General features: G+C 45.2%; 3 protein-coding genes and 1 long non-coding RNA gene across 5 annotated transcripts; 3 read left to right on the top strand and 1 right to left on the bottom strand.

Moving 5' to 3' along the window:
- Positions 1 to 441: 441 nt before the first annotated feature.
- On the bottom strand, positions 442 to 22442 carry LOC148883483 (uncharacterized). Of its 2 annotated transcripts, none has more exons than XR_016118554.1 (4): positions 22318 to 22442; positions 8603 to 8714; positions 3018 to 3099; positions 442 to 1657 (listed from the first exon to the last, which is right to left on the bottom strand). It is a non-coding gene; the product is annotated as an uncharacterized LOC148883483 (long non-coding RNA). The 2 variants fall into 2 exon arrangements; XR_016118555.1 differs by lacking the exon at positions 22318 to 22442 and adding an exon at positions 9882 to 10063.
- Positions 10095 to 12983, top strand: LOC148883485 (thrombomodulin-like). Its single transcript, XM_089022792.1, has one exon. It carries the CDS (start codon positions 10263 to 10265, stop codon positions 11775 to 11777), a length of 1515 nt encoding a protein of 504 aa, XP_088878918.1. The 5' UTR covers positions 10095 to 10262; the 3' UTR covers positions 11778 to 12983.
- LOC148883484 (thrombomodulin-like) lies at positions 13585 to 17454 on the top strand. Its single transcript, XM_089022791.1, has one exon. It carries the CDS (start codon positions 13785 to 13787, stop codon positions 15390 to 15392), a length of 1608 nt encoding a protein of 535 aa, XP_088878917.1. The 5' UTR covers positions 13585 to 13784; the 3' UTR covers positions 15393 to 17454.
- Positions 17585 to 23772, top strand: LOC148883482 (toll-like receptor 5). Its single transcript, XM_089022790.1, has 4 exons — positions 17585 to 18263; positions 19210 to 21497; positions 22022 to 22110; positions 22255 to 23772. The coding sequence occupies exons 2-4, from the start codon at positions 19514 to 19516 to the stop codon at positions 22480 to 22482; spliced, it is 2301 nt and encodes a 766-aa protein (XP_088878916.1). The 5' UTR covers positions 17585 to 18263; positions 19210 to 19513; the 3' UTR covers positions 22483 to 23772.
- The last annotated feature ends 1130 nt before the right edge of the window (positions 23773 to 24902 follow it).

Raw genomic sequence — 24902 nt, 5'->3', positions numbered from 1 at the left:
AAAAAATATGATTTGAAAATACAGACGCTTGTGTCAGAAAGGGCATCCGACGTAAAAGCCTGGCCAAAAAGAAACATGCAAATCAAACCTCTTAAAATGGAGGACACTGATTCGCTGTGGCGACCCCTTGAAGGTAAAAACCGAAAGGAAAAGAAGAATATGCTTTGAAACACCATTTCATCACATAAATTGACAAAATAATTTTATATGCCGCTTGATGGCAGCAGTGCACCGTCGCCCCTAGTTTTTCAAGCCCCCGGAAGAAGGAACTCTACGAACTCATCGCGCAAAAATATATATTTTTATAAAATAAATATTTTAAACTAACAAACAGAAAAGTGGTAAAAGTTTCGATTCTTGTTTTCCTGTAAGGAAATAAAAAATAAAAAATATGATTTGAAAATACAGGCACTTGTGGCAGAAAGGGCATCCGACGTAAAAGCCTGGCCAAAAAGAAACATGCAAATCAAACCTCTTAAAATGGAGGACACTGATTCGCTGTGGCGACCCCTTGAAGGTAAAAACCGAAAGGAAAAGAAGAATATGCTTTGAAACACCATTTCATCACATAAATTGACAAAATAATTTTATATGCCGCTTGATGGCAGCAGTGCACCATCGCCCCTAGTTTTTCAAGCCCCCGGAAGAAGGAACTCTTTCCGAGCTCATCCCGCCTTTTTTAAGCATTTCCGCCGTCAAAACGTCAAAATTTCTTCAAATAAATATTTTTAAACAAACATAAGCAGGGTTACACAATCACACAGGGGGAAAAAGTTTCGACTGTTGTGTTCCCGTCACGAAAGAAAAATAATCACCCTTTGATTGAACAAAATGACGTCACACGAGTCGTCACAATAATTAGAGCTACCGCTTGGTGGCAGAATTGCGCAATTATGTAAAGCTGCCATTTTCCGTCAATGTATTGGAATATTTTTCTTCATTTTTCACTGTACAACTGATCAAAGTTGAAGCAATTCGTGCAGAAACGCTTTTGTTCTATATTTGGGTTTGGCCTGAGAAGGTTTTCACACAACAAGAGTTAAAAAAAAAAGTTAATCCACCTAAAAAAAAAAACACAGTGGGATGGCAGTTAACCCCATTTCCTAAACCAAAATAACTGGTCTTCATCCCAAACATCCATGTGAAAATGTTAGCCTAATCTCAAAAGCCAAAGTCTTTTCTTTCTGAGCCACAGCAGAGTAGTTCAGCCCTTTTCTGATCAACAACAGCTGGATATCATTCAACTATGAGTTCAGCCTGCGAGGACATTTTTGGCCTGCCTGGGACATGACGAAATATTCATAATATATACAAGCTGCTAGGTTACAATATAAAAAGCTAATATTAGCATCAACAGTTACCTTATATTTACCTTATGGCGCAACATCCCCTTTAAAGGACAACCGACGCGACAAGTTGTGTCCATAATTTGTAAAAATCACTTCAAATGACCTCTACTGAGCATATTTATTCTTATTAAAAGAACAAAAAAAACCTAAAATACTAAATAACAAATAATATGACAACACAAAGACACATTCTTCAGCACTTGCTGTACCCTCTTTGTAACATGAAGCAGTTCTAGATGAAAGAGGAGAGGATCAAAACGTCATGGTGGAACTTCTGCCAGGAAAGAAACATCGGAATATGCCGCTAACTGTAAAAAAAAATATATATTTTTTTTGCAATGTATTATTATTATTATTCATTTCCTTCAAAACACACACAAATAAAACACAAAAAAAATGTCACCTTTCACGGAGAACTGAAGCGGTTTCTGCGTCAGAGTACTTGATGCATTCCGTTCTCTGTTCCTCTGTGTAAACATGCAACGTTCGTTCGTCTCTGCGCTAGCTTTTTACGTCGTTTGTATAAGAGGCTCTTTCCTGTTTGGCCTTCAGTGTCTTTTTTTTTTTTTTTTTTGCTTTACTCCCTGTAAGAGAATGTGGTCGGATCTATAGGTAACATTGTTCCAAAACAATACTTTAGTCATGTAACCCCCCACAGGGCGTTGCAAGCGGTTAGCACGACATCCATGCTTCTTTCCATGATTGCGCAATCATAGCGTGAAAAATCAAAATGGATCCCGATTGGATGTTGACATTCACGTGGATGAGAACTAAGTGAAAACAGATGGCGGCCATGTGCAAAAAAAATAAAAAATATGACACCACATGTTGTTCATCCTTGTTGGGGGGGATGAAGGGCAGTAAATTAGTGCTTAAGAGTTTTCGATATGTTTAGTGTCATTATAGTTTGGGGTCGTTTTGTCATTAAAAGGTCATCAAATCGCTCAGTTGTGTGCAACGAAACTGGTTCTTAAATGAAGTTCGTTTAATTTCAGTTCCTCAATTTGAACATGTAATTGAGGTCAACTCAAAAAAAAAAAAAAAAAACAGTAAATTGTATTGAAAACAACAACAATAATAATAATAATAATGAGACATTTCATTAATAAGCGCCTTTCAAAACTCTCAAGGTCACTTTGGAGTAACGGGCTAATTTTTTCTGTGGGTGAGCGGCGACAGCCACAAGCGCCAGCGTTCACTAAACCCAGAAGTAACTCGAATAGATAGAAATCTAGCTAGCTATATACTACTACTACTATTATTATTATTATTATTATTATTATTATTATTATTATTATTGTTATTATTATTAATAATAATACATTTAATGTATGTAGGCGCTTAGAAATGTAATGAATTATTATTATTATTATTTGCTAGCTATTTGCTAGTTATTCGCTATTTGGCTAGCTATTTGCTATCTAGCTAGCTATCTAATCACTATCTAACTGACTTGCTATCTAGCTAGGTATCTGTTGGCTATCTATTAGCTAGCTAGCCAGCTTTCTATCTATTTGAGTTACTTCCGTGTTGAGTGAACGCTAGCGCTGCTCATCCACACAAAAAAAAATTATCCTGTGACTGTAAATTGACCTTGAGAGTTTTGAAAGGCGCTTAGAAATGAAATGTATTATTATTATTAATCTTATAACGTGATGAGAGACTTACTTCCAATGAGTCGCTTTGTAGAAAACAGTCAATGTGACCGTTCAGGTCCCCGATGACCCCTCCCGCCCTCCAGTCCGCGTTTCTGCGTACAGAACAAAAGTTTCATTTAGAGCCAAGCCACGTGTTAGCGTGTGTTAGCGTGTGTTAGCGTGGGTACATGTGAATCAAAGCATGTTTCCATGGTTGCGTGTTATGGAAAACAAAAAATCAAAACCCGGAAACGTGAAACAATCAAGACGATGGATTTGAGGCGGGTATTTACAAGCATCTTAGCAAAAGTCCGTCGGGGGGGGGTATTTCTGGGGGTCACTGGAAGTTGGAATATTCCTGTCGGCGTGCTAAAATATGTTCCTGGAGGGATGAACTTTGTTTAGCGCAGAAGCAGGAAGGACAAGAAAAAATAAAGCGGTTGTTTGTGGGATTTGCGAGGCAGTTAAAGGAAATGGCTTTGATGGGATTTCGGTTGGCACAATAAGGGGTGGCTTTGCACTGACTGACATATTCCATCGCATTGAAAGGAAATCAGAAGGAACCGCTTTGATTGGCCATGACTGAAGTTGGCTGCGTCCACAGCCACGGCGGCGCCGACCTCCGTCTTTTAGATATTTGCGAAAAGGCTTCCAATCCAACTTTGAAAGAGTATCCCAAAAGTTAGGACAGTGACATCGCAGCTTACGAACTTCATTGGTTCTCAGAAACTGTGTGTAAGGTTAAAAGTGTGTCTTCCAAACATTAATTTCCCATAGGAAACCATTAAAAATGAGAATAATCTGTTCCCAGGTCCCCATAAAACATAATTTTCGACTAAATAAGCCTTAAAACTACACATAATATACCTTATTTTATGTATCCGTCTGAGTACTACTAGCTATCTAGCTTGCTATCTATTAGCTATCTATCCGGCTGGCGAGCGAGCAGATAGCTGGCTATCTATTGGCTGTCTAGCTGGCTGGCTGTCTATTAGCTATCTATCCAGCTGGCTATCTAGTGGCTAGCTAGTTGGCTGGCTACCTATTGGCTATCTAGCTGGCTATCTATTAGCTATTCTTCAGCTGGCTAGCTATCTATTAGCTCGCTAGCTAGTTATCTATTAGCATGCTAGCTGGCTGGCTATCTATTAGCTATCTGGTAGCTAGCTAGCTTTCTATCTATTTGAGTTACTTCTGGGTTGAGTGAACGCTGGGGCATGTGGCTGCCACTGCTCACCCACAGAAAAACGGATCCTGTGACTATAAAGTGACCTTTAGAGTTTTGAAAGGCGCTTATACATGAAATGTATTATTATTATTATTATTGTGGCGCTCCGTGTGTTTCCCAAAAACTAGTTCGTATGCGTAAGATGATATGTTTTTAATTTAATGTTCGTAAGTCGAAAAGTTTGTTCGCTGAAGTGTTTGTAAGCTGAGGTATCACTGTACTTTTATGAGTATTTTTTTAATGTTCATTACCTGCTTACTTTCCTCCCTTCTGACACGAAAGACAATTGTAGGAAATGGAGTAAATGTTGGCATGTGCCACAAAATGGGAGATTGTATTCCTTTTTGTCTGCAGACCTCTTAACCCTTCTTTTAAAGCAACTTTTAAACTGGTTTCCTGTCCAAAATCGACCTCGACGGAGAAAACATCATCCCCTTGATTCGCAAGAGCCAAAATACACACACTGAATAAGCTGATTTTTATAGGAGACATGCAGGATTCAATCCGGAAAATTCCTGCAATTAGTTGAGGCATGAGGAAAGCGCATCGGTCAAATTCCAGCAGAGGAGAATGCAGGCTTGGTGTCCAAGGTAAGGCCCGGGGGCCGAATCTGGCCCGCCACCTCATTTAATTCGGCCCGCGAAAGCAAATCAAGCTTGTTAAATTGGACATGAAAGTAATTTTTTTCGTTGTAGTTTTTTTCCCCCAGCATCTCTTACAACACAGGTGTCCAAGTCAAGGCCCGGGGACCCTCATCTGGCCCGCCACGTCATTTTATTTGGTCGAAAGTAAATCAAACTTGGGAAATTGGTCATAATAGTCATTTTTTGAGAATCTCTTATATATAGTATATTATTATTATTATTATTATTATTATTATTATTATTATTATTATTATTATTATTATAAGGTATATAAGGTTTTCTGATTCTGATTAGTAGTAGTAGTAGTAGTAGTAGTAGTATCTAGCTAACTAGCTAATACAATAGAAATAGAAATAAGAAAGTGAGCTAGCTATTAGCTAGCTAGCTAGCTTTCAATCTATTTGAGTTATTCTGGGTTGAGTGAACGCTGGCGCATGTGGCTGCCGCTGCTCACCCACAGAAAAACTTCTCCTGTGACTGTAAAGTGACCTTGAGAGTTTTGAAAGGCGCTTATAAATGAAATGTATTATTATTATTATTGCATATCAAAATCAAGCATTCGTCTCTCTGTTTTCTCCCCAATCTGAGCCGAGCGAGCGTACTTGCCAGGAGGATATTTTCTTTCGCCGTCTGCAAACCTGCGATAAATACTAGCGAGTGTAAATCATGTCCCGCTGTGGGGCGAGAAAGGTAAGATAGCGTCCAGTCGGCGGCGCTCAATGGCAGGAAGTGCCTCCTTTTGACGACTCCCGAGTGGTATCACTCGGGAGGCGTCGGGTTAAATAAGCACAATTTCCCAATCCACTCACTTTGGAAACAAAACAATATTTTTTACTGAAGTTCCCGCCAAAATAAAGGTTGTCTAGATGTCGTCGTCGTCTGAATTTCCGCTTGTTAGCGTTTGTGATCATTTTGTACGTTTGTACGCTAGCTATCTGACTGTCTAGCTATCTAGGTGGCTAGCTATCGAGCTGGCTCTAGCTGGCTAGTTATCAAGCTGTCTAGCTATCTAGCTGGCTAGCTAACTAGCTGGCTGGCTATCCAACTGGCTAACAATCCTGCTGTGTAGCTATCTAGCTATTAGCTATCTATTGGCTTGCTAGCTAGCTTTCTATCTATTTGTCTTACTATTCTATCTGAGTTACTTCCAGGTTGAGGCGCGTGTGGCTGCCACTGCTCACCCACAGAAGAACTGATCCTGTAACTGTAAAGTGACCTTGAGAGTTTTGAAAGCCGTTAGCAATTAAATGGATTGTTATTATTATTAATCAGAGGTTTGGATGAACACCATTTTGAACCCAACAGATGATTGGCTTACTTAGATTGCGAAACATAAACCAGGTTCCAGATTGCCCCCCCCCCCCCTAAATGGGGGTGGGGGGTTTTGCCCTTAGACAGGACAGAGACAACGCCTTCCGTTTCCTCTTTGGTAACATCTCAAAGACAAGATGGCCGCGCCTTGGACGTTTTGGGAGTGTCCGTAGAATTGATGACGGCGGTCGAAAGGTTAAAGCAACATTGCGTTACAAGCGCCGTGCGTCATATACAAACGCTATTTGTTTTTCTTGGGTGGCGTTTGGTTCAAAGTAAGCCTAACCCTGGCACCTTCGACGGTTCAAATAATGATGACATGACCGGAGATGTTCAATTTAAATTATTAATTAAATCATCAATTTAAATGTTGAACACGATTGATACACAATCGGAAATGTCGCTCGCATCTGTGGCCGATGACATGATCCGCAAGGGGGGGAGCTTGCAGAGTTTGGGGCAGAGCAGCTGAAAGCTCTGTCCCCCATGAGACGGGCAGGGGGGGGCACACAAGTGACCATTTTTGGGGCGTGGATGGAAACGTTCTCCAGACACACCCGGAACTCAACGTGGGCATGAGCAGTCCAAATACAGGTAACATCCGACTTACGACCAGTTCGACTTACGACCACGACCTCCAGACCCTATTTTTTTCATTTTAATTCTACGCCTGGCACCGCAACGCCTACGACAATTTTGGCCAGCCAGCCAGCATCTCACTCTCGCACAGCAATCGACTGCGTGATGGCACCGCACGGGGGAGTTTGCGAGCCATTTAGCCTCTGACATTTTGAATGGATTTAGACTTATGACCATTTTGACTTACGACTGTTTGGTCTGAACAGAACTCGGTCGTAAGTCAGATGTTACCTGTATACATAATCATGCTACATTGTGTTTATTCTTTGTGTTTATTAGCTAGCTACGGTATATAATCATGCTATATTGTGTTTATTAGCTACTTACCTATTATCTATTTATTAGCTAGCTAGATCTCTATCTATTTGAGTGAGTGAGCGTTGGCGTGTGTGGCTGCCGCTGCTCACCTACAGAAAAGCTTCTCCTGTGACTGTAAAGTGACCTTGAGAGTTTTGAAAGGCCCTTATAAATGAAAATGAAACATGATGTGTGCTCGGTTGAGAGGGGAGAAATGTCAGTATAACCCCCCCCCCAACTAGCCCCGCCCCCCATATGGAAATTATTTTCTCTATAAAATTGAATTGGAATGTGAGTGTGATCCAATTTGGGAGTGTGACACACGGCCATATTAACCACTACGCTACGAATTCAATAGCTCCCCTCGTAAAAAAAATGGGTGTGGTGGGATGCAAAAGGGTGGAGGGGATGTGAGGCAGCTATGCGGGGGAAGAGATTTCTTTGTTCGCCCACAAGCAAAATAACCCCGTTAAATGTTTGCATTCGAATCAGGAGGGCGAAGTACAAGGTTGCTAGGTGGCCCGACGGCTCATGTGTAATCAGAGTCGGGGACCCGGCCTGGTGACGGAACACAAAACCAGGCCGTTTCCGATTTGGTCTTTGTAAATATTTGGACTGACGTCCATGGGTCATGCCCACGTCGAGTTCCGGGCGTATCTGGAGAACGTTTCCGTCCACGCCCCAAACAAATGGTCACTAGGCAGTGTGATTCTGGTGGCCTTTTGGTGAAGTTTGGCTTCGGTTGTTTCCATGGCAACAATTTGAACGTTCATTCGTTTACGATCTGTGCGTCTACCATTCACTTCCTTATCCCAAAACAAAATGGCACCTAAACAAACGCGGTGATATGGGAAGAATCGATCAAAACGGGTTGTTTCGTGGACAACTGCAAGCTCCCCCCCTTGCGGATCATGTCAACGGGCCATGGATGCACAGCGACACGGGCAATTGGAGACCGCTTTGGTCTTTGTAAATACAGGTAACATCCGACTCACGACCTGGTTCCGTTCCCGACCAAACGGTCGTAAGTCAAAATGGTCCTAAGTCGAAATCCATTCAAAATGTTGAATAGAGATTCAGAGGCTAAATGACTCGCAAACTCCCCCTTCCGGTGCCATCACGCGGTCGATTGCTGTGCGAGCGTGAGATGCTGGCTGGCTGGCCAAAATTGTCCTACCAGCCTGCTAGCGCGTTTAAAAAAAATAGGGTCTGGAGGTCATGGTCGTAAGTATGGGTGGTTGTAAGTCGAGCTGGTCGTAAGTCAGATGTTTCCTGTGAATATATATACAGGTAACATCCGACTTACGACCACCCGTACTTACGACCACGACCTCCAGACTGTATTTTTACAATTTTAATTCTACGCCTGGCACCACAACGCGTTAGCGGGCCGGCAACGCGTACAACAATTTTAGCCAGCTAGCTAGTATTTCACTATCACATCAATTATAAGTGAATAAACGCAAAACCGCTTTGACATAATTCGGTTCTCATCACCTTGTCTCTCTGTAACCTTCTCGGCGGAGGAAGTGAGTCTGTTCGGCGTGCGCTACTTCCTCTTCTGCGTCCAATCCCGTGAGAAAGGCAACATCAAGATGTCGGGAGACACCTAAAAGATAAAAAAAAACAATGTTGACAAATTTAGATTGGCAATTTAAAATGTCCGCTTCTCGGGCTATTCTTGAAACCGAAAGGGGATGTGAGTGTATAATTTGCCACTATATTTACTAAAGACGTTTATCCTTTAGGGTAAAGGTTCTGGAACTTCGGATGCCAAGTAACATTTAAAGCACAGGTGTCAAAGTCAAGGCCCAGGGGCCAAATCTGGCCCGTTATATAATTTTATTCGGTCCGCGAAAGCAAATCAAACTTGTGAAAGTCAAATTTGAAGTGACAAATAATGACGGTTATTGTGGTAAACATACGAAAATTTGAAACTTTAGCTAAATAGTAAGAGAGCTAGCTAGCTCGCTAGATAAATCGCTTGCTAGCAATAGAAAGAAAGCTAGCTAGCTCGTTCAATTGGTCACTCTCTAGCTCAATAGCTAGAGAGCTAGATAGCAAGCTCGATAGATGCGCATGGAACTTTACAAGTTTGATTTTCTTTCGAGGACCGAATAAAATGTAACGGCGCCAGATTTGGCCCCTGGCCCTTGACTTTGATACCCGTGAAGTAAGGGATTAGCCATCTAGCTAAATAGTAGGAGGGATAGCTAGGTAGCTCGCGAGCTAAATCACTTGCTAGCAATAGAAATAGAGCTAGCTGGTTCGATCACTGGCTCGCTAGGTTAATTGCTAGCTAGCTAGCTAGATAAGCATGGAATTTCACAAGTTTGATTTTCTTTTGCAGACTGAATAAAAAGTAACTGGGCCAGATTTGGCCAATAGGCCTTGACTTTGACACCTGTGATGTAAGATTAGCCATCTAGGTCTGTGTAAGTTTTCTGTCGTGCAGGAGTGGTCCATCGATGAGAAGGTTTCTTCACCTTCTCATCGATTAGCCATCTAGCTAAACATTATGTAGTAAATAGTAAATAGAGAGCTAGCTAGCTAAATCGCTTGCTAGCTCGTTTGAGCGCTCGCTAGCTCAATCGCTAGCGAGCTAGTTAGATGGACGACAACAGAATTTCACAAGTTCGATTTTCTTTCACGGATTAAAAGATACAACCTCGAGTTTGTTTTCACTTCGCAATGTGACCATTTCAATTTAAATCTAATTACCGGACATAAACTCCCGTTTTCCAAAGAATAACAAAACAGTTTGTTAGCATGTTACCGTTGTGCGGCCATCTTGGGCAGGGTGTTTTTTTTTTGTCGACGGTGTTGCAGCAAGCAGAAACAAGTCGAATCACTGTCCTTTCATGTAAACGATCATCACTCACGAGGAAAGTATGCGCGTGCGGGTGTTAATGAGCTCGTACGTTCGCGATAAGATTTGGGAAGGGGGGAGGCGAGCGAACCCACCACCAGCAGCACCAGCAGAAACTGAACTTCCTTCCTGCTCCGCTCCAACAGGAGAGCGACAAGCTTTTTATAAATGGCCGCTTCAATGAGGAGTTTCCAGTCTTCGGGACAACTCGGCGTCGCGCTTTTCGACATTTTTTCGACTATCGGGGGGTAGGGGAGGAGGAAGGGGGAGGTGGGGGGAGGCAAGGCGATGGCTTTCCTCGCGCGCGCGCTTCTCCTCGTCTGTCTGCAGGGGACGGTTGCGTCTCTTCGCGGACATTGCACGGATAATGCGTGTTACGCGGTTTTTGAGGGGCTGAAAGACTTCGAGGGGGCGCAAAAAAGCTGCCGGGATTCCGAGGGGGACTTGTTGTTATTTCTCGACGCGGAAGCGCACGGATTTTTGCTCGCGGGACTCAGCGGGAGCTTTTGGTTCGGGACGGTCGGAGGCGCGTTGAACTGCACTTCAAGCACCGTACGGACGGAAGGCAACTTGACCATCGGGACGACGCCGTGCGGCGACAAACTGGACGGCTACATCTGCCAGTTCCCCGCGGAGGACCCCTGCGGCGCCATTTCCGTCGCGGGGGGCGTCAAGGTGACGTACGCGGCGCCGGCGGGGTTCCAGGTGGACGCCGCGTCGCTCGCTTTCCCCCGCGGGACTTTGGCGGAGGAAGGCGCTTCCCACCCCGACGCCAGGTACTTGTGCTTCGGATCCGAGTGGCTGCGAGCCCCGTGGAACTGCGAAGTGATGCGGGGGGGCTGCGAGGACCGCTGCGACTCCGCTTCCGGCGAATGCGCGTGTTCCGAGGGGAACTACCTTCGGGTTAACCGCATCACCTGCAGCGAGGACCCGTGCGATCGTTGCGCGCACCTGTGCGAGATCGCCACGTGCGCGTGCAGAGATGGCTACGAACTGGAAGCGGACGGTAAAAGCTGCGCGGATGTGGACGAGTGCGCGCATCCGGGCGTTTGCGCGGGATTGGCGGGGCGGGAGTGCGTCAACGCGCGAGGGGGCTACGAGTGCGTGTGCGGGGACGGCTTCGAGGAGGAGGAGGGGGTCTGCGTGGACGTGAGAATCTGCGACAAATGCGAGCACATGAAATGCGTTAAATCCCAAGACGGCGTGTACGCCTGCGATTGTCGCGAGGGGTTCAGGGTGTCCTCGCTGGACCCCACCAAGTGCGAGATGTACTGCGAGCGGCAGGACTGTTTGGCTAACTGCATCCCCAATCGGGAGCTGGAGGAGCGCGACATGCATCAGTGCTTCTGCCCGGACGGCTACATCCAAGATGTCCGCAACAACACGGCCTTCTGCACCGACATCAACGAGTGCGAAATCCTGGCGCAGTGCGAGCACACGTGTCAAAACCTCTTTGGCGGGTTTGTGTGTTCCTGTCGCGAAGGCTACGAGTTGTTCGACGACTACATGTGCGTGCACCCGGATGAGGAGGCTTGGGGGTCGGCGGAGGTCACGCCGGGTCCGCCGGTCGCGGCCGCGTTGCCGTCTTACGTAAAAGTGGGCAGCGTTCTCGGTATCGCCGTCTTTGCGGCGCTTTGCCTGCTGCTGCTTTACTTGCTAGGGAGGAACTTAGCCAAACGTTGCGGCAGTTTGGATCTGGATTCTCTTAAAAGGCCCGATGTGGATATCTTCTACTTGCAGCAAGTCACCACCGAGACGTATAAACGATTATCTTTGGATAAATGGGATTCGCATAGACTTTAAACGCAACGCCGACGACCTCTCTGACCCCCCTTGTTGCTTAAATGCCCCTACCAAGATGGCCGCCCTTGCAACAATGGTAACATGCTAACAAACTGTGGTTATTCTTTGTAAAACGGGAATTTATATCCGGGAATTTGATTTGAATTGAAATGTGGACTGAGGAAATCTCACGGTTGTAGCTTTTAATACATTGGTGTCCAAGTTGAGGCCCGGGGGCCAAATCTGGCCCGCCACATCATTTTATTCGGTCCGCGGAAGCAAATTGAACTTGTGAAATTCCACGATGCTAGCTAAAGTCGCAAGTGAAATTTCAAATTGTCCGATGTAAACGACAAAATGTGTCATTATTTTTTACTTACTACATCAGATACAAATATTTGCCGTTACTCTCCACATCCAAAAAATATATTTTTTAATAGTTTCAAAGCCAAACTGTGGTTGCTATCTAGCTGGCTACCTAGCTAGCCATCTATTTGCTATCTAATATCTCTCACTAGCTACCTATTAGTTATGTATTAGCTAGCTAGCTACTTTCTATCTATTTGAGTTATTCCGGGTTGAGTGAACGCTGGCGCATGTGGCTGCCGCTGCTCACCCACAGAAAAACTCCTGTGACTGTAAAGTGACCTTGAGAGTTTTGAAAGGCGCTTATAAAATGTATTGTTATTATTATTGATGTCATGACCTCTATCAATTACAATACACATAAGACATAAGCACTGTATTTAAAAACACTAAGCTAACATAGGACGTATACAGGAAGTACATCTGTGGTCAGTATTTGATACTTGCAGTATCTACTGGATTTTTTTTTAATGCTGTTTTCTGTGTGACATAAACTACACTTTTTTTACTACACTTTGCGGCCACTGAACAACACTGAAAATGTCATATACCTCTCCAAAATGTCAGTTTTGATACCGAACGTGTAGCGGATGGAACAGTTGAGTGTCAAATTGTGTCGCGACTAAAATAAAATATTCCACGTTTGTATTCTAAGTGGAATTATATGCTTTTTCGTCACATGCCGTCACTGTGTAAATGACCTTGAATGTAGAAACTGTGCTGCTGTGAGCTAGCACAAATGCTAATGCTAACAAAAACAAGCCACTTTGTTTTTTTTTTTGGTGGAGTCATGATTAAAAAAAGCTGATTTTCCTGGAAAAAAAGTTCTCCAACGTGAGACAAATAAAGCTGATCTCAGTATCTCATGTTTGTCTATCCAGTTTTTGCAGGATTAGTTCGAATGCATTAATTATTATTATTATTAGCGATCTCTTCAATATACCATGCAATAAACCTTAGTCACTAGCCAGCTAGACAACTAGCTATATAACTAATAGATTGTCAGACAGCTATCTAGCCGGCCAATTAGCTCATAGATAGCAAATAGATAGCTAAAATAAAGCAAATAGATAGCTAGCCAGGTAGCCAGCTAACTAGTTAGATAGTGAATAGATAGCTAGGTAGCCAGATAGATAGCAAGCTAATAGCTAACTAAAAGCTAGCTAGATAGATAGCGAATAGGCAAATAGATAGCTAGCTAGGTAGACAGCTAGCTAGGTAGCTAGCTAATAGCTAACTAAAAGCTAGTTAGATAGATAGCTAATGGATTATTACAGGACCTGGTTGTCAACGAGTTCAGTTTTGCGTCACTGCCCCCCCCCCCCCCCAAAAAAAAATCATAGGACTCCTCATATTTCCATCTAACGGTGCAAGGCTCCGCTCACTGGGAGGGGCAACCGCAACAAAAGGGGGAGTGGGTTCGTCTGTGCGGTTGCTTGCTGAAAAAACGCCCCCCATAACACCCCCACCCACCCCCGGAAATTTTTACGGTCGCGGTCTTGAGGGGCGAAAGTTTCTTTGGAAAGCCGTCGAAGGCTCCCGAAGAACAATTTCCTTCCTCCGCTCGGTCGCCATGATGGACCGGGGGGGCTATAAAGACCACACCGGAGTTTCCCCCAACAAACGCGCCATTTGGCCACTCGGACGCACGTCCCAGTGAACATGAAGGACGCCGCGGGATTGTTGCTGGCCGCGCTGGCCCTCCTGGCGGGGGGTCTCGGCGGGAAGGAGCCGGACGGGAGGGTCTGCGTGGAAAGCGGCTGTTTCGCCGTTTTCCAACATCCGGGCGACTTTGCGTCCGCGTGGAGTCGCTGCGAAGAACGCGGCGGCCATCTGATGAGCGTGAGTTCGCCCGGCTCACGTGACGCACTGGAGCAACTCCCGGGGAACTTTTCGGGTCACTTCTGGGTCGGTTTGCATCGTTCGAGCGGCTGCCCCAACCAGACGTCGGGTGACGATTGGGCTCCGGGCTTCCACGGCGGCTGCTTGTCCCCGCACTGCGTGAGCGCTTCCCCGACGGACGAGCTCCGGTGGGTCGCGGGACCGTGCGAGGGGCCGGTCGCCGGCTTCCTGTGCGAGTACCGCTTCGCGTACTCGTGCGACAGCGAAGACGTCACGGCGGACGGGGAAACCCCGGATTTCGACACCCCCTTGGGGTTCGGGGGGGGAGCGGACCTGCGCCACCTGCCGCCCGGAACCGTCGCCACGCTCACGCCGAGCAAACGCAAGTTCGTCTGCCACGACAAGTGGCGGCGGGCGCCGTGGAACTGCGAGATCCTGCGGGGGGGTTGCGAGCACAACTGCGCTCTGGATGACGAGCACGAGCCGTCGTGCTCGTGCCCGCCCGGCCTCTCCGTCAACCGCGTGAACCAAATCACCTGCGACGTGGACGCGCTGGACCCGTGCGCGCGGATGCAGTGCGAGTACGCCTGCCTGGAGGAAGACGACGGCGCGCACGCGTGCGCGTGCGACCAAGGCTTCGAGTTAGCGGCGGACGGCCGCTCGTGCGTGGATTTTGACGACTGCGCGGACGCGCGCCAGTGTCCCGGCGAGCACAACCGCTGCGTCAACACCCGCGGCGGCTTCGAATGCGAGTGCGACGCCGGCTTTAAAAGCACGCCGGAGGGGCTTTGCGAGGACCGCGACGAGTGCGCGTCCGCTCCTTGCGAGCACGCGTGTGACAACACCCGCGGGAGTTACGCGTGCTCGTGTTACGCCGGCTACCGGGCGGACCCGCGGGATGCTAACAAGTGCGAGCTATACTGCGGCCGGGAGGAGTGCGCGGCTGAATGCGACCCCAATGACCGATTTCAGTGCTTCTGTCCCGGCGGCTACATCGCCGAGGAGCGGGCCGACATAACCGTCTGCATCGACCTGGACGAGTGCGGCGACGACTACTGCGACCAGGGTTGTAGGAACACTTACGGCGGCTTCGTTTGCTCGTGCCGGAAGGGCTTCGCGTTGGTCGATGAGGTCTTTTGCGTCCGGAACGAAGACGAAGAGGAGGGGGGGTCCGGGGAGACCACCGCCACGACCGCGCCGGACGCTCCGACGACGCCGAAGGAGGTCGCTCCTACTCGGCAGCCGTCGGGGGTGACGTCGGGCGGCCTGGCGGCCATCATCGTGTGCTGCGTCCTGGTGGTGGTGGCGGGGGTGTTTTTGGGTCAGCGTTTCCTGAACAAAAATGGGAAATTGGAACGGGGGGCGGCGTACAAAGCCCCGGATGGAGGGGAGACGCACAGTTTACACGGGATGGGGGAAGAAGCTTAATTCGGAATGAAGGATGGAGGACATTTTTTTTTTAAAGAATGACGTGTGAATGTAGAGACAAGGATAACACCCTCCTCACAGCCCCCAATTTGGGACTGATAGCGAGCTAGCCAGCAACATAGCAAATAGCTAGCTAGGTAACTAATTTTGATGCCAAGAAAACACAACAAATAATAATAATCATAATAATAATAATCCATTTCATTTCAACCCAGAAGTAAGTCAAATAGATAGAAAGCTAGCTAGCTAGCCGATAGAAAGCTAGCTATGTAGCTAATTTTGATGCCAAGAAAACACAAGAAATAATAATACATTTCATTTCTAAGCGTTCACTTACCCCGGAAGTAACTCAAACAGATAGAAAGCTAGCTCGCTACCTAATAGATACAGTCGCCAATAGATAGCTATCTAGCCAGCTAGATAGCTAAACGGTAGCTAGCTAGATGGCTAGCCAGTCAGCTACACAGTTAATAGATAAAAATAGATAGCTAGCTAGAAATAGATAACTAGCTAGATAGATATAGAAAGCTAGCTAGCTAGCGCCAATAGATAGCTATATAGCGAATATATAGCCAGCTAGATAGCTATATAGTTCATCGATAGCTAGCTAGATAGCCGGCCAGCAAATAGATAGCAAATAGCTAGCTAGCTAAATAAATCAAGAAATATTCAGACTAAATGCAGATTTTTTTTCCCCCTTTAGTCATTCATTTAACATCAATTTTAAACAGCAGACGATAGCATTATTGGTAACGAGATTTTAGTGTTAGTTTTGATACAAGGACATTATTTACCCACAAGACGTCCACAGAAAAGCTTTTTAAACATAAATTTTATCTGAAATTGAAGCAATGGAACGACAGGAGGGGCTGCGGGGTTAAATACACACTCGAACTGTGTTTTTTTGTGTGATGAAACGCCAATAAAATAAATGTCAATTACTTTTCCCGTCCCGCTTAAAACTTTCTCAGACCAAGAGTGCCCTCATCTGGTGACTATGGTGTACTGCAGCCGAAACCCAAACGACGAGTCTTGTTTTGAAAGGTTCAACCAGAAAAAATAAATAAATTCACAAAATAAATAAAATTAAAACACGGAACGCCTTCAATATAAAAGATTGCGACATCTAAAACAATGATGACATCATATAAAAATAATTATTATGATACCCACGTGATCCAATGCAATAATACTGCTTAGTTCCTATTAGCCATCCATTAGCTAGCTAGCTAGCTAGTTCTTTTGTCCTTCTTTATCATTCACTTTGTTGGCTCAAAGTAGTGCTAGCATTAGCATATCATATTTCCTCTCTTCACTTCTTTTTTTTTATCTAGCTAGCTCCCTAGCTAGCTATCTATTTGCTATCTTGCTGGCTACCTAGCTATCTAGGTTGCTATCTATTAGCTATCTGGCCAGCTATCTATGAGCTATCTAGGTAGCTATCTATTAGCTATATGGCTATCTGGCTGGCTATCTATTGGCTACCTAGATAACTATCTATTTGCTATCTTGCTGGCTGGCTAGCTATCAATTAGCTATATGGCTATCTAGCTAGATATCTACTGGCTATCTATTAGCTAGTTAGCTAGCTTTCTATCTATTTGAAAAATTGCGACATCTGAAACAATGATGATTCATACAAAATAATGATGATACCCACTTGATCCAATGCGATAATGTTGCTCTTAGTTGTCCGTGTGAATACAATACAATACAATACATAATAAAGCGCTTAACATGAACAGCTGTCATATACAGGAAATAAAGTGTGTGTGCAGTTGAAAATTGCTAAATGCGTATTTTGACAGTGACGCAATGAGCAGTTTTTTTTTTAACTAAAGTGCAAGTTCAACATTTTTAGCGACACAAAGTGACACCCGCACAAAACGGAACTTTTTTTCATCCACACACGACAGAAGCCCATTCACAAATCCTTTTAACTCCTTCACTGCCATTCACAAATTTATTCGGGAATTGAAAATATGAAAATATAATTTTCATATGAAATACAAAAATAGTTTTTCCATGCTTGGGTGCTAATAAAGCGCTGGTCAGACCTCTGGCAATGTTTCTTCTTTTCCACAAGGGGGCAGAATGTCATTTTTTTCCATGTTATAATAATAATAATAAGAAGAAGAAGAATACATTTCATTTAATAGCGTCTTTCAAAACTCTCAAGGTCACTTTACAATCACAGGATAAGTTTTTTTCTGTGGGTGAGCAGCGGCAGCCACACGCACCAGCGTTCACTCAACCTGACCCCGGAAGTAACTCAAACAAATAGAAAGCTAGCTAACTAATAGATAGCCAATAGATAGCCAGCTAGACAACTAGCTATATAACTAATACATTGCCAGCCAGATAGCTAGCTAGCCGGCCAGTTAGCTAATAGTTAGCTAATAGATAGTTAATAGAAAGCGAGCTACGCTGTTTTCTGTGTAAAATAAACTACTACACTTGGCGCCCACTGAAAACAACTCATTTTATTGTATTTGGTTGATTGATTTAGGAGGAATCAGATACATGATTAATGTGACAGATGCTTTTTTAGAGGGGGGGGGGGGGTAATCAGAGTAACTAAGGTCTTTTGTTTCTTATCGGATGAGACATAAACTGTTTCAATAAAGCTTTACAAGAGTGTGGCAACAAGCTGCACCGCTGAACTATGAACCAATGCAAGGCAAACAGTGTTACACAATTTCCTCCTCCTCTGATGCGGGCGGCGCGTTCGATGGGCGATACTTTTAACGCGGAGTCCCTACGTGAACGCATCATCTTTGAAAAGCTCGCCCGAGACGTGCGACCCGGCCGGGCGATTGAAAAATGTGGATGGCGGCGCTTCAGATGATCTTCATTGGCGTGACTACGCAGGTACGTGTGACGGCGTTGCTTGCACGCTCATACAGTTGATACCTTGGCTTGCCAACTTAATTGGTTCCCAGACAGTGTGTAAGATGAAACGTGTGTATCCCCAATAATAATTTCCCATAGGAAACCATTAAAATGAGGATAATCCGTTCCCAGGTCCCCATAAAACAATTTTCTACTTTCTAATTTTCTAAGCCTTAAAGGACAACCGACGCGTATTTGACAAAGATTCCACCGCATTTAGCTATATTTTACGTTTTAAGACTCACACTGAATATTCAGGAAGTCTTGTTTTCAAGTTGGTGACGATTCCAGACGTGACGTCACGTCTGGAATCGTCACCAACTTGACCGAGAAAGCGACACACAATGCATTTTGGGTACTTTGTTTGGTCTGAAAACATTGTTTCATGTCAATAAAACGCGCCAGTGTTCACTCAACCGCAAAGTAACTCAAATAGATAGAGAGCTAGCTTAATAGATACAATATAGTCACTAATAGATAGCTACCTGGCCAGCTATTTGGGTTACTGCTTAGAGAGTTAATGGCGACAGAGGAAAGAGGCTGTCTAAATGTATGCTGGATTTGTTGCGCCATGGATCGGTAGCGCCTGCCTGAGGGGAGTCGCTGGAAAAGTTGGTGGTCAGGGTGCGGAGGGTCCGGCAGGATTTTCCGCACTCTTGTTTGGATTCTTGCAGTATTCAAGTCCTACAGAGTCCTAACTGTCCGTTGAAGTTGGTATATTGGCTCCTAACCAAACTGTGATGGAAGAAGCTGTTCAAGTGTCTGCTAGATTTGATGCGCATGGATCAGTAGACGGGGAGTAGCTGGAAAAGGTAGTGAGCAGGGTGCGGAGGGTTTCATAGGATTTTCTGTACCCTTGTCTATGCCGTTAGACATTCCAAGTTTCAGTTCCTTGTTCAGGACTATGAATTTTTTCTTTCCACAGGTCGCCACGTGTTACCCATCTTGTAAAATATACGGCTTGCTAGCCGCTTGTCACGGACAGAATCACCGCTGGGTTCCCGCCCTACCGCCAAATATTACCAGACTCTACTTGGAGATGAACAGAATCTCCGAGATCAACAGCACGTCGTTCCAAAATCTGGAGCAGCTGCTGGAGTTGGATCTGGGGAAGCAGTACGTGACGCTGGTGATTCGGAGCAACGCCTTCCTAAGGCAGAGGAGGTTGCGGCGCTTTGGTTTTGGGCGACAACGTCGGACTTCAATTGGAACCTGGGGCGTTTACGGGGATGGTGGGGTTGAAGTACCTCTTCCTGGACCATTGCGGGTTGACGGACAACGTATTGGTGGGCAACTACCTGGAGCCGCTTATCTCCTTGGAAAGCTTGAATCTTTTTGGGAACGCACTCCAAAAAGTCAAACCGGGTCTTTTCTTTCAAAATCTCACCAAGTTGACGGAGATCAACTTCATGTTGAACAAGATCGAGCAACTCTGCCAGGAAGATCTCGTCGGCTTCAGGGGGAAGTACTTGACCTATTTCAACATGGACTCCAATCACCTGTTCAAAATGTCCGCTGCCGATTTCGACTGGGAAAGATGCGGGAACCCCTTCCAAGGAATGGCCTTCCATCTCCTGGACTTGGGGAGCAACGGTTTCAACGTGAGCACCACGCAACGATTTCTCAAAGCCATGGAAGGGACCCCCGTGGTTCATCTCAGATTCTCCGGGCACTTGGGTAAAGGTTTTTCTCATGACAACCTCCCGGATCCTGACAGGTACACCTTCCAAGGTTTGGCGGAAAGCGGCGTTAGCATTCTGGATGTATCGGGAAACCGTATATTCGCGTTACGGAGAGCCGTCTTCAGCTCCTTGAGCAGCGCCATCATTATTGACGTCTCCAACAACAAGATCAATCAAATCGAAGATCAGGCCTTCGGCGGAGTGCAGGGCAATTTAAGATTGCTCAACTTGTCCTTCAATATCCTGGGCGAGATCTATTCGCAGACGTTTCTTAATCTGACAGAGTTGAGGGTTCTGGATTTGTCTTTCAATAATATCGGAGTGTTGGGGTATCACGCGTTCCAAGATCTTCCCAAATTGCGAGCGTTATACATGACGGGAAACTCCCTGCGGACTTTGGGATCTCCGGCGCTTTTGCCAAACTTGGAATTTCTCCTCTTGGGTGACAATCGCCTGAAGAACCTCTACAACATCGCTGACCTGGGCGGCAATGCGATTCACCTGGACGTGACCAATAACCGATTGAGCAACTTTGAGGACGTTTACCTCATTTTAGGACGTTTCCAGAAACTGCAAAATTTCTTCTTTGGCGGGAATTTCGTCAAGTGGTGCACGCTGGGCTGGAACAGCTCCATTCCGCTTAACCACAGCGTCCGAGTGCTGGATCTTCACGATAGCTCCCTGCAGTTGCTTTGGGCCGAGGAGACGTGCCTGGATGTGTTTGATCGTCTGGAAAATCTGCTGGGTCTCAATTTGAGCTTCAATTCCCTCAAGGTTCTCCCGCGAGGCATTTTTGACGGACTCAGGTCTGTGGTGGAGATGGATCTGTCATCCAACGCCCTGACCCATCTGCAGCCAAACGTTTTTCCTGACAGTCTTCGAAACCTGGACCTTTCCGACAACTTCTTGGCCTACCCAGATCCCAGCGCTTTGGATTCCCTCCTGGTCCTCAGCCTTTCAGGAAATCGCTTCTACTGCGACTGTCATCTGGAGAGCTTCCTCAAGTGGATGAATGAGACCAACGTGACCTTCATTGGACCGGAGGATTACCGATGCGAGCTTCCGGTGGTCCATTACGACCTTCCTCTGCTCAACTACTCCCGGACGGTGGAAGCGTGCCAGGTCAATGACGAGCTCGCGGTCCGAGAGCTTCAATTTGCGTTGTTCGTCTTGTCCGCCTTCCTGGTTCTTGGTGTCACACTTGGCGGGATCGCTTACGCTCGTCTCCGCGGACGCATTTATCTTCTTTACAAAAAAGTCATCGGTCGAGTTCTGGAGGGTCCCAAAGCGCCGGATCCTTTGCGGGAGGCCCAATACGACATCTACTTGTGCTTCAGCAACACGGATTACGCGTGGGTGGAAGGCGCTTTGCTGAAAAAGTTGGACAACAAGTTCTCCGAGGAGAACATCCTGAACTGTTGTTTCGAAGCTAGAGACTTCCTGCCGGGCCAGGACCACCTGTCCAACATTAGAGATGCCATCTGGAGCAGCAGGAAGACCGTTTGCGTCGTCTCCAATGAGTTTCTTCGAGGTACAGTTTCATGGCAACATTCCATCGACATACATGTGTTTATTTCCAGCTTTTTTTTTATTTTGGTAGCATTTATAAGTCAAAAGTAAGTCGAAATCCATTAAAAGTGTTGAATAGAGACTCGGAGGCTAAATGACACGCAAATTCCCGCCCTCTAGTGCCATCACACGGTCGATTGCTGGCTGGCTGGCCAAAATTGTCGTACGCGTTGCCGACCTGCTAGCGCGTTGCGATGCCAGGCGTAGAATTAACATTTTTAAAAATAGGGTCTGGAGGTAAGTACGGGTGGTCGTAAGTCGAGCTGGCCGTAATTCGGATGTTACCTGTATATATATTTTTTGCAGACACTAAATTCAAAAATGAGCAAAAAAATGCCAATGTTTCCATTTTTAATCATTGCCCTAAAATCTAAAAAAAATTGTGAAATTGAGAAAAAAATCCCATGTGGCGACTGTTTTGAAAATTTTCGGTGTGCCTTATAGTGCGGAAATGACAGTATGTAATTGTATGATCTCCTTCTACAGACGGTTGGTGCTTAGAGGCGTTCACCTTGGCTCAGGGACGCATGCTGAACGAACTCCGAAACGTTCTGATTATGTTGGTGGTCGGCAAGGTCAGTTGTACATTGCTTACGTGTGTGTCTGCCGCTGCTCACCCACAGAAAAGCTTATCCTGGGACTGTAAAGTGACCTTGAGAGTTTTGAAAGGCGCTTATAAATGAAATGTATTACGATTATTATTATAACCTCATTCAAAGGTGGCTCACTACCAGCTGATGAAGTACAACGCGGTCCGAGCGTTCGTTCAGAGGAGGGAGTACCTGAGCTGGCCGGAGGATCCGCAGGATCTGGCATGGTTTTACGAGCGCCTCGTCACCAAGATACTCAAAGACACAGAGGTGAAGACGTCCGACAGGGACGCTCTGAAACCCGACATCCCACCTGGAAACGACATCCAGCTTGAGAATATTGAAGCGCAACGGTGACATGTCAACAACAGCACTTGAATGGAATAGCGATTGGGCTTCTTTGAATGGTCAAGTCAGTGAAAACAGCGAGCTGGCTAGCTATCTAGCTGGCTAGCTATCAAGGTGACTAGCTATCGAGCTGACTAGCTATCTAGCTATGGTGTTTCTGTGTTGTCTAAGCAACGGTCTCAGGCAATAGAAGAGGTTGAAAAACCTTTGTTGATTTGGATTAACGAAAAGCAGCTAGCGGGGGATCGTGTGAGTGAGTGTATTATTGCAGAGAAAGCACAGCAACTTCACTCGGTTATCATCAAGAGGCAACTACATCAATGACAATCACAAAGGTAAATAAAACGACTATTATATAGTACAGTTTATTTATTGCATTACAATACAAATGCACATTTATTATACATAAATAAGGTATATTTTCAGTAGTTGCAAGACTTGAGGAGAAAAGGATGTTTTATGCGGACCTGGGAACGGATTATTCTCATTTTAATGGTTTCTTATGGGAAATAAATGTATGGAATACACACTTTTCGCCTAAAACACTCTGGGAACCAATTAAGTTCGTAAACTAAGGTATCACTGTATTTCTAGCCCATGTTGGCCTCTCAACGTGACAAATGCAAATATTGAAAGACAAAAGTTGATAAAAAAAGCACAATGACAAACTTTTTGGGATTTTTTTGGGGAAAGCAACAACCACACATTGAAAGGCAAATTCTGAATGGATTAGCATGAGTTTAATTTCACAAATGATGGCGTAAAATGGACAGAATTTGCATTCTAAAATGAAACTCACTGTGGGGCCCATTATCAGAGAGGTTCAATTTACTGATATTTTTTTTTTACCGATCTAATAACGACTGCAGATGAAAAAAAAGCACATGTGCCCTTCCAATGAACGAGCTTCCTGTTTCATCTCCGTCATAGCCGAGATCTAATTTGAAAATGTAAATATTTACCGTGTCAACAACCCCAGGAATCGCAGAGACCTCTGGGTAGTTAATTCAAGCTTGCTGGAATATACAACATGCTATCACAGGGAAATTGTTAATCGAGATCATTCTGGAAGAGGTGAAAGTGTAGCTGGGAGGACACCATTTTTTCCAAGATTTTGCAAATAAAAATGTAACCCACCCCCTCCACCATAGCTGATATTTGACCTCCGTTTAAATCAATGTCATGACAGGAGATGCTTTTGGAGGCAAGCCGGCTGAGCTGCAGTCGGAGCTCAACCAAACAGTGAAAATAAGAAATACAGAAGATAAGCAAGAACATAAGAAAAGTCTTACCTGGCTGACGGTTTGGGCTGTCGTCAATCTTTCCTGGCGACTGATGTCTTGAAAGCCGCCGAACGGGTGAGGAAACCTTCCAAGCAGACTGAGAAGAACATGAAACATGAAACTTCCCCAAAATTCACACCGACCCACCCGAGAGGAAACCGTAAAAAAAAAACAACAAAAAAATGACTTCGACACCCTTGCCTTACACCAAAAGTGTAAGGATGTTGAATCAAACATCAAAGCGGCCTTTTAATTCAAAGTTCCGCTTGAAGTACCACATCACAAGAACGAGCATCAACACAGAGAACTCAAAGACTCCAATGATCACAGACAACCCAGTCAGCTCTCAGGTTCCCACTGTAAAAATAAATATGCCGACAAATATACGATTCCACTGACATCATTTTTGCTGACTTCAAACGGCCAATCAACAGAACCGATTTGCTCGACCAGAATGACTTCATCATCTCGCAATCAGCTGTGATAAAAATCGAATCTTGAATATATCAAAATATATACAGATAAAATCAGAGTTCTGTTCCGACCAAACGGTCGTAAGTCAAAATGGTTGTAAGTCGAAATAAATCCAAAATGTTGAATAGAGACTATTAGTCTAAATAATAATAATAATAATACATTTCATTTATAAGCGCCTTTCAAAACTCTCAAGGACACTTTACAGTCACAGGATATTTTTTCTGCGGGTGAGCAGTGGCAGCCACACTCGCCAGCGTTCACTTAACCTGAAAATAATATGAAGTTGAATGACTCGCAACCCCCCCCCCCCCCCCTCTGGTGCCATCACACGGTCGATTGCTGTGCGAGAGTGAGATGCTGGCTGGTTGGCCAAAATTGTCGTACGCGCTGTCGTAGCTAGCGCGTTGCGATGCCAGGCGTTGAATTATGGAATCTAGCTAGCAATTCACAATCTAGCTGGCTGGCTATCTAGCTAACAGAAAAACTGATCCTGTGACTGTAAAGTGTCCGTGAGAGTTTGGAAAGGCGCTTGTAAATGAAATTGATTATTATTATAGAATTAAAATTTTGAAAATAGGGTCTGCGGGTCATGGTCGTAAGTACGGGTGGTCGTAAGTCGAGCCGTTCGTAAGTCAGATGTTGCCTGTATACATTAATAGTTTTTTGAGT

Source organism: Hippocampus bargibanti, linkage group LG19 (genome assembly GCF_051943395.1).
Source record: "Hippocampus bargibanti isolate YZ-2025 linkage group LG19, ASM5194339v1, whole genome shotgun sequence".
NCBI classification, from domain to species: Eukaryota; Metazoa; Chordata; class Actinopteri; order Syngnathiformes; family Syngnathidae; genus Hippocampus; species Hippocampus bargibanti.
Note: the sequence above shows the minus strand (reverse complement) of the source record. Positions and strands in the feature narration are given on the sequence as shown.

Coding starts and splice junctions, on each gene's coding strand:
- LOC148883485 (XM_089022792.1), top strand. CDS start 10,263: ATGGCTTTCCTCGCGCGCGCGCTTCTCCTCGTCTGTCTGCAGGGGACG.
- LOC148883484 (XM_089022791.1), top strand. CDS start 13,785: ATGAAGGACGCCGCGGGATTGTTGCTGGCCGCGCTGGCCCTCCTGGCG.
- LOC148883482 (XM_089022790.1), top strand. CDS start 19,514: ATGGTGGGGTTGAAGTACCTCTTCCTGGACCATTGCGGGTTGACGGAC. Junction 21,498..22,021: donor CTCCAATGAGTTTCTTCGAG/GTACAGTTTCAT, acceptor CTCCTTCTACAG/ACGGTTGGTGCTTAGAGGCG. Junction 22,111..22,254: donor TTATGTTGGTGGTCGGCAAG/GTCAGTTGTACA, acceptor CCTCATTCAAAG/GTGGCTCACTACCAGCTGAT.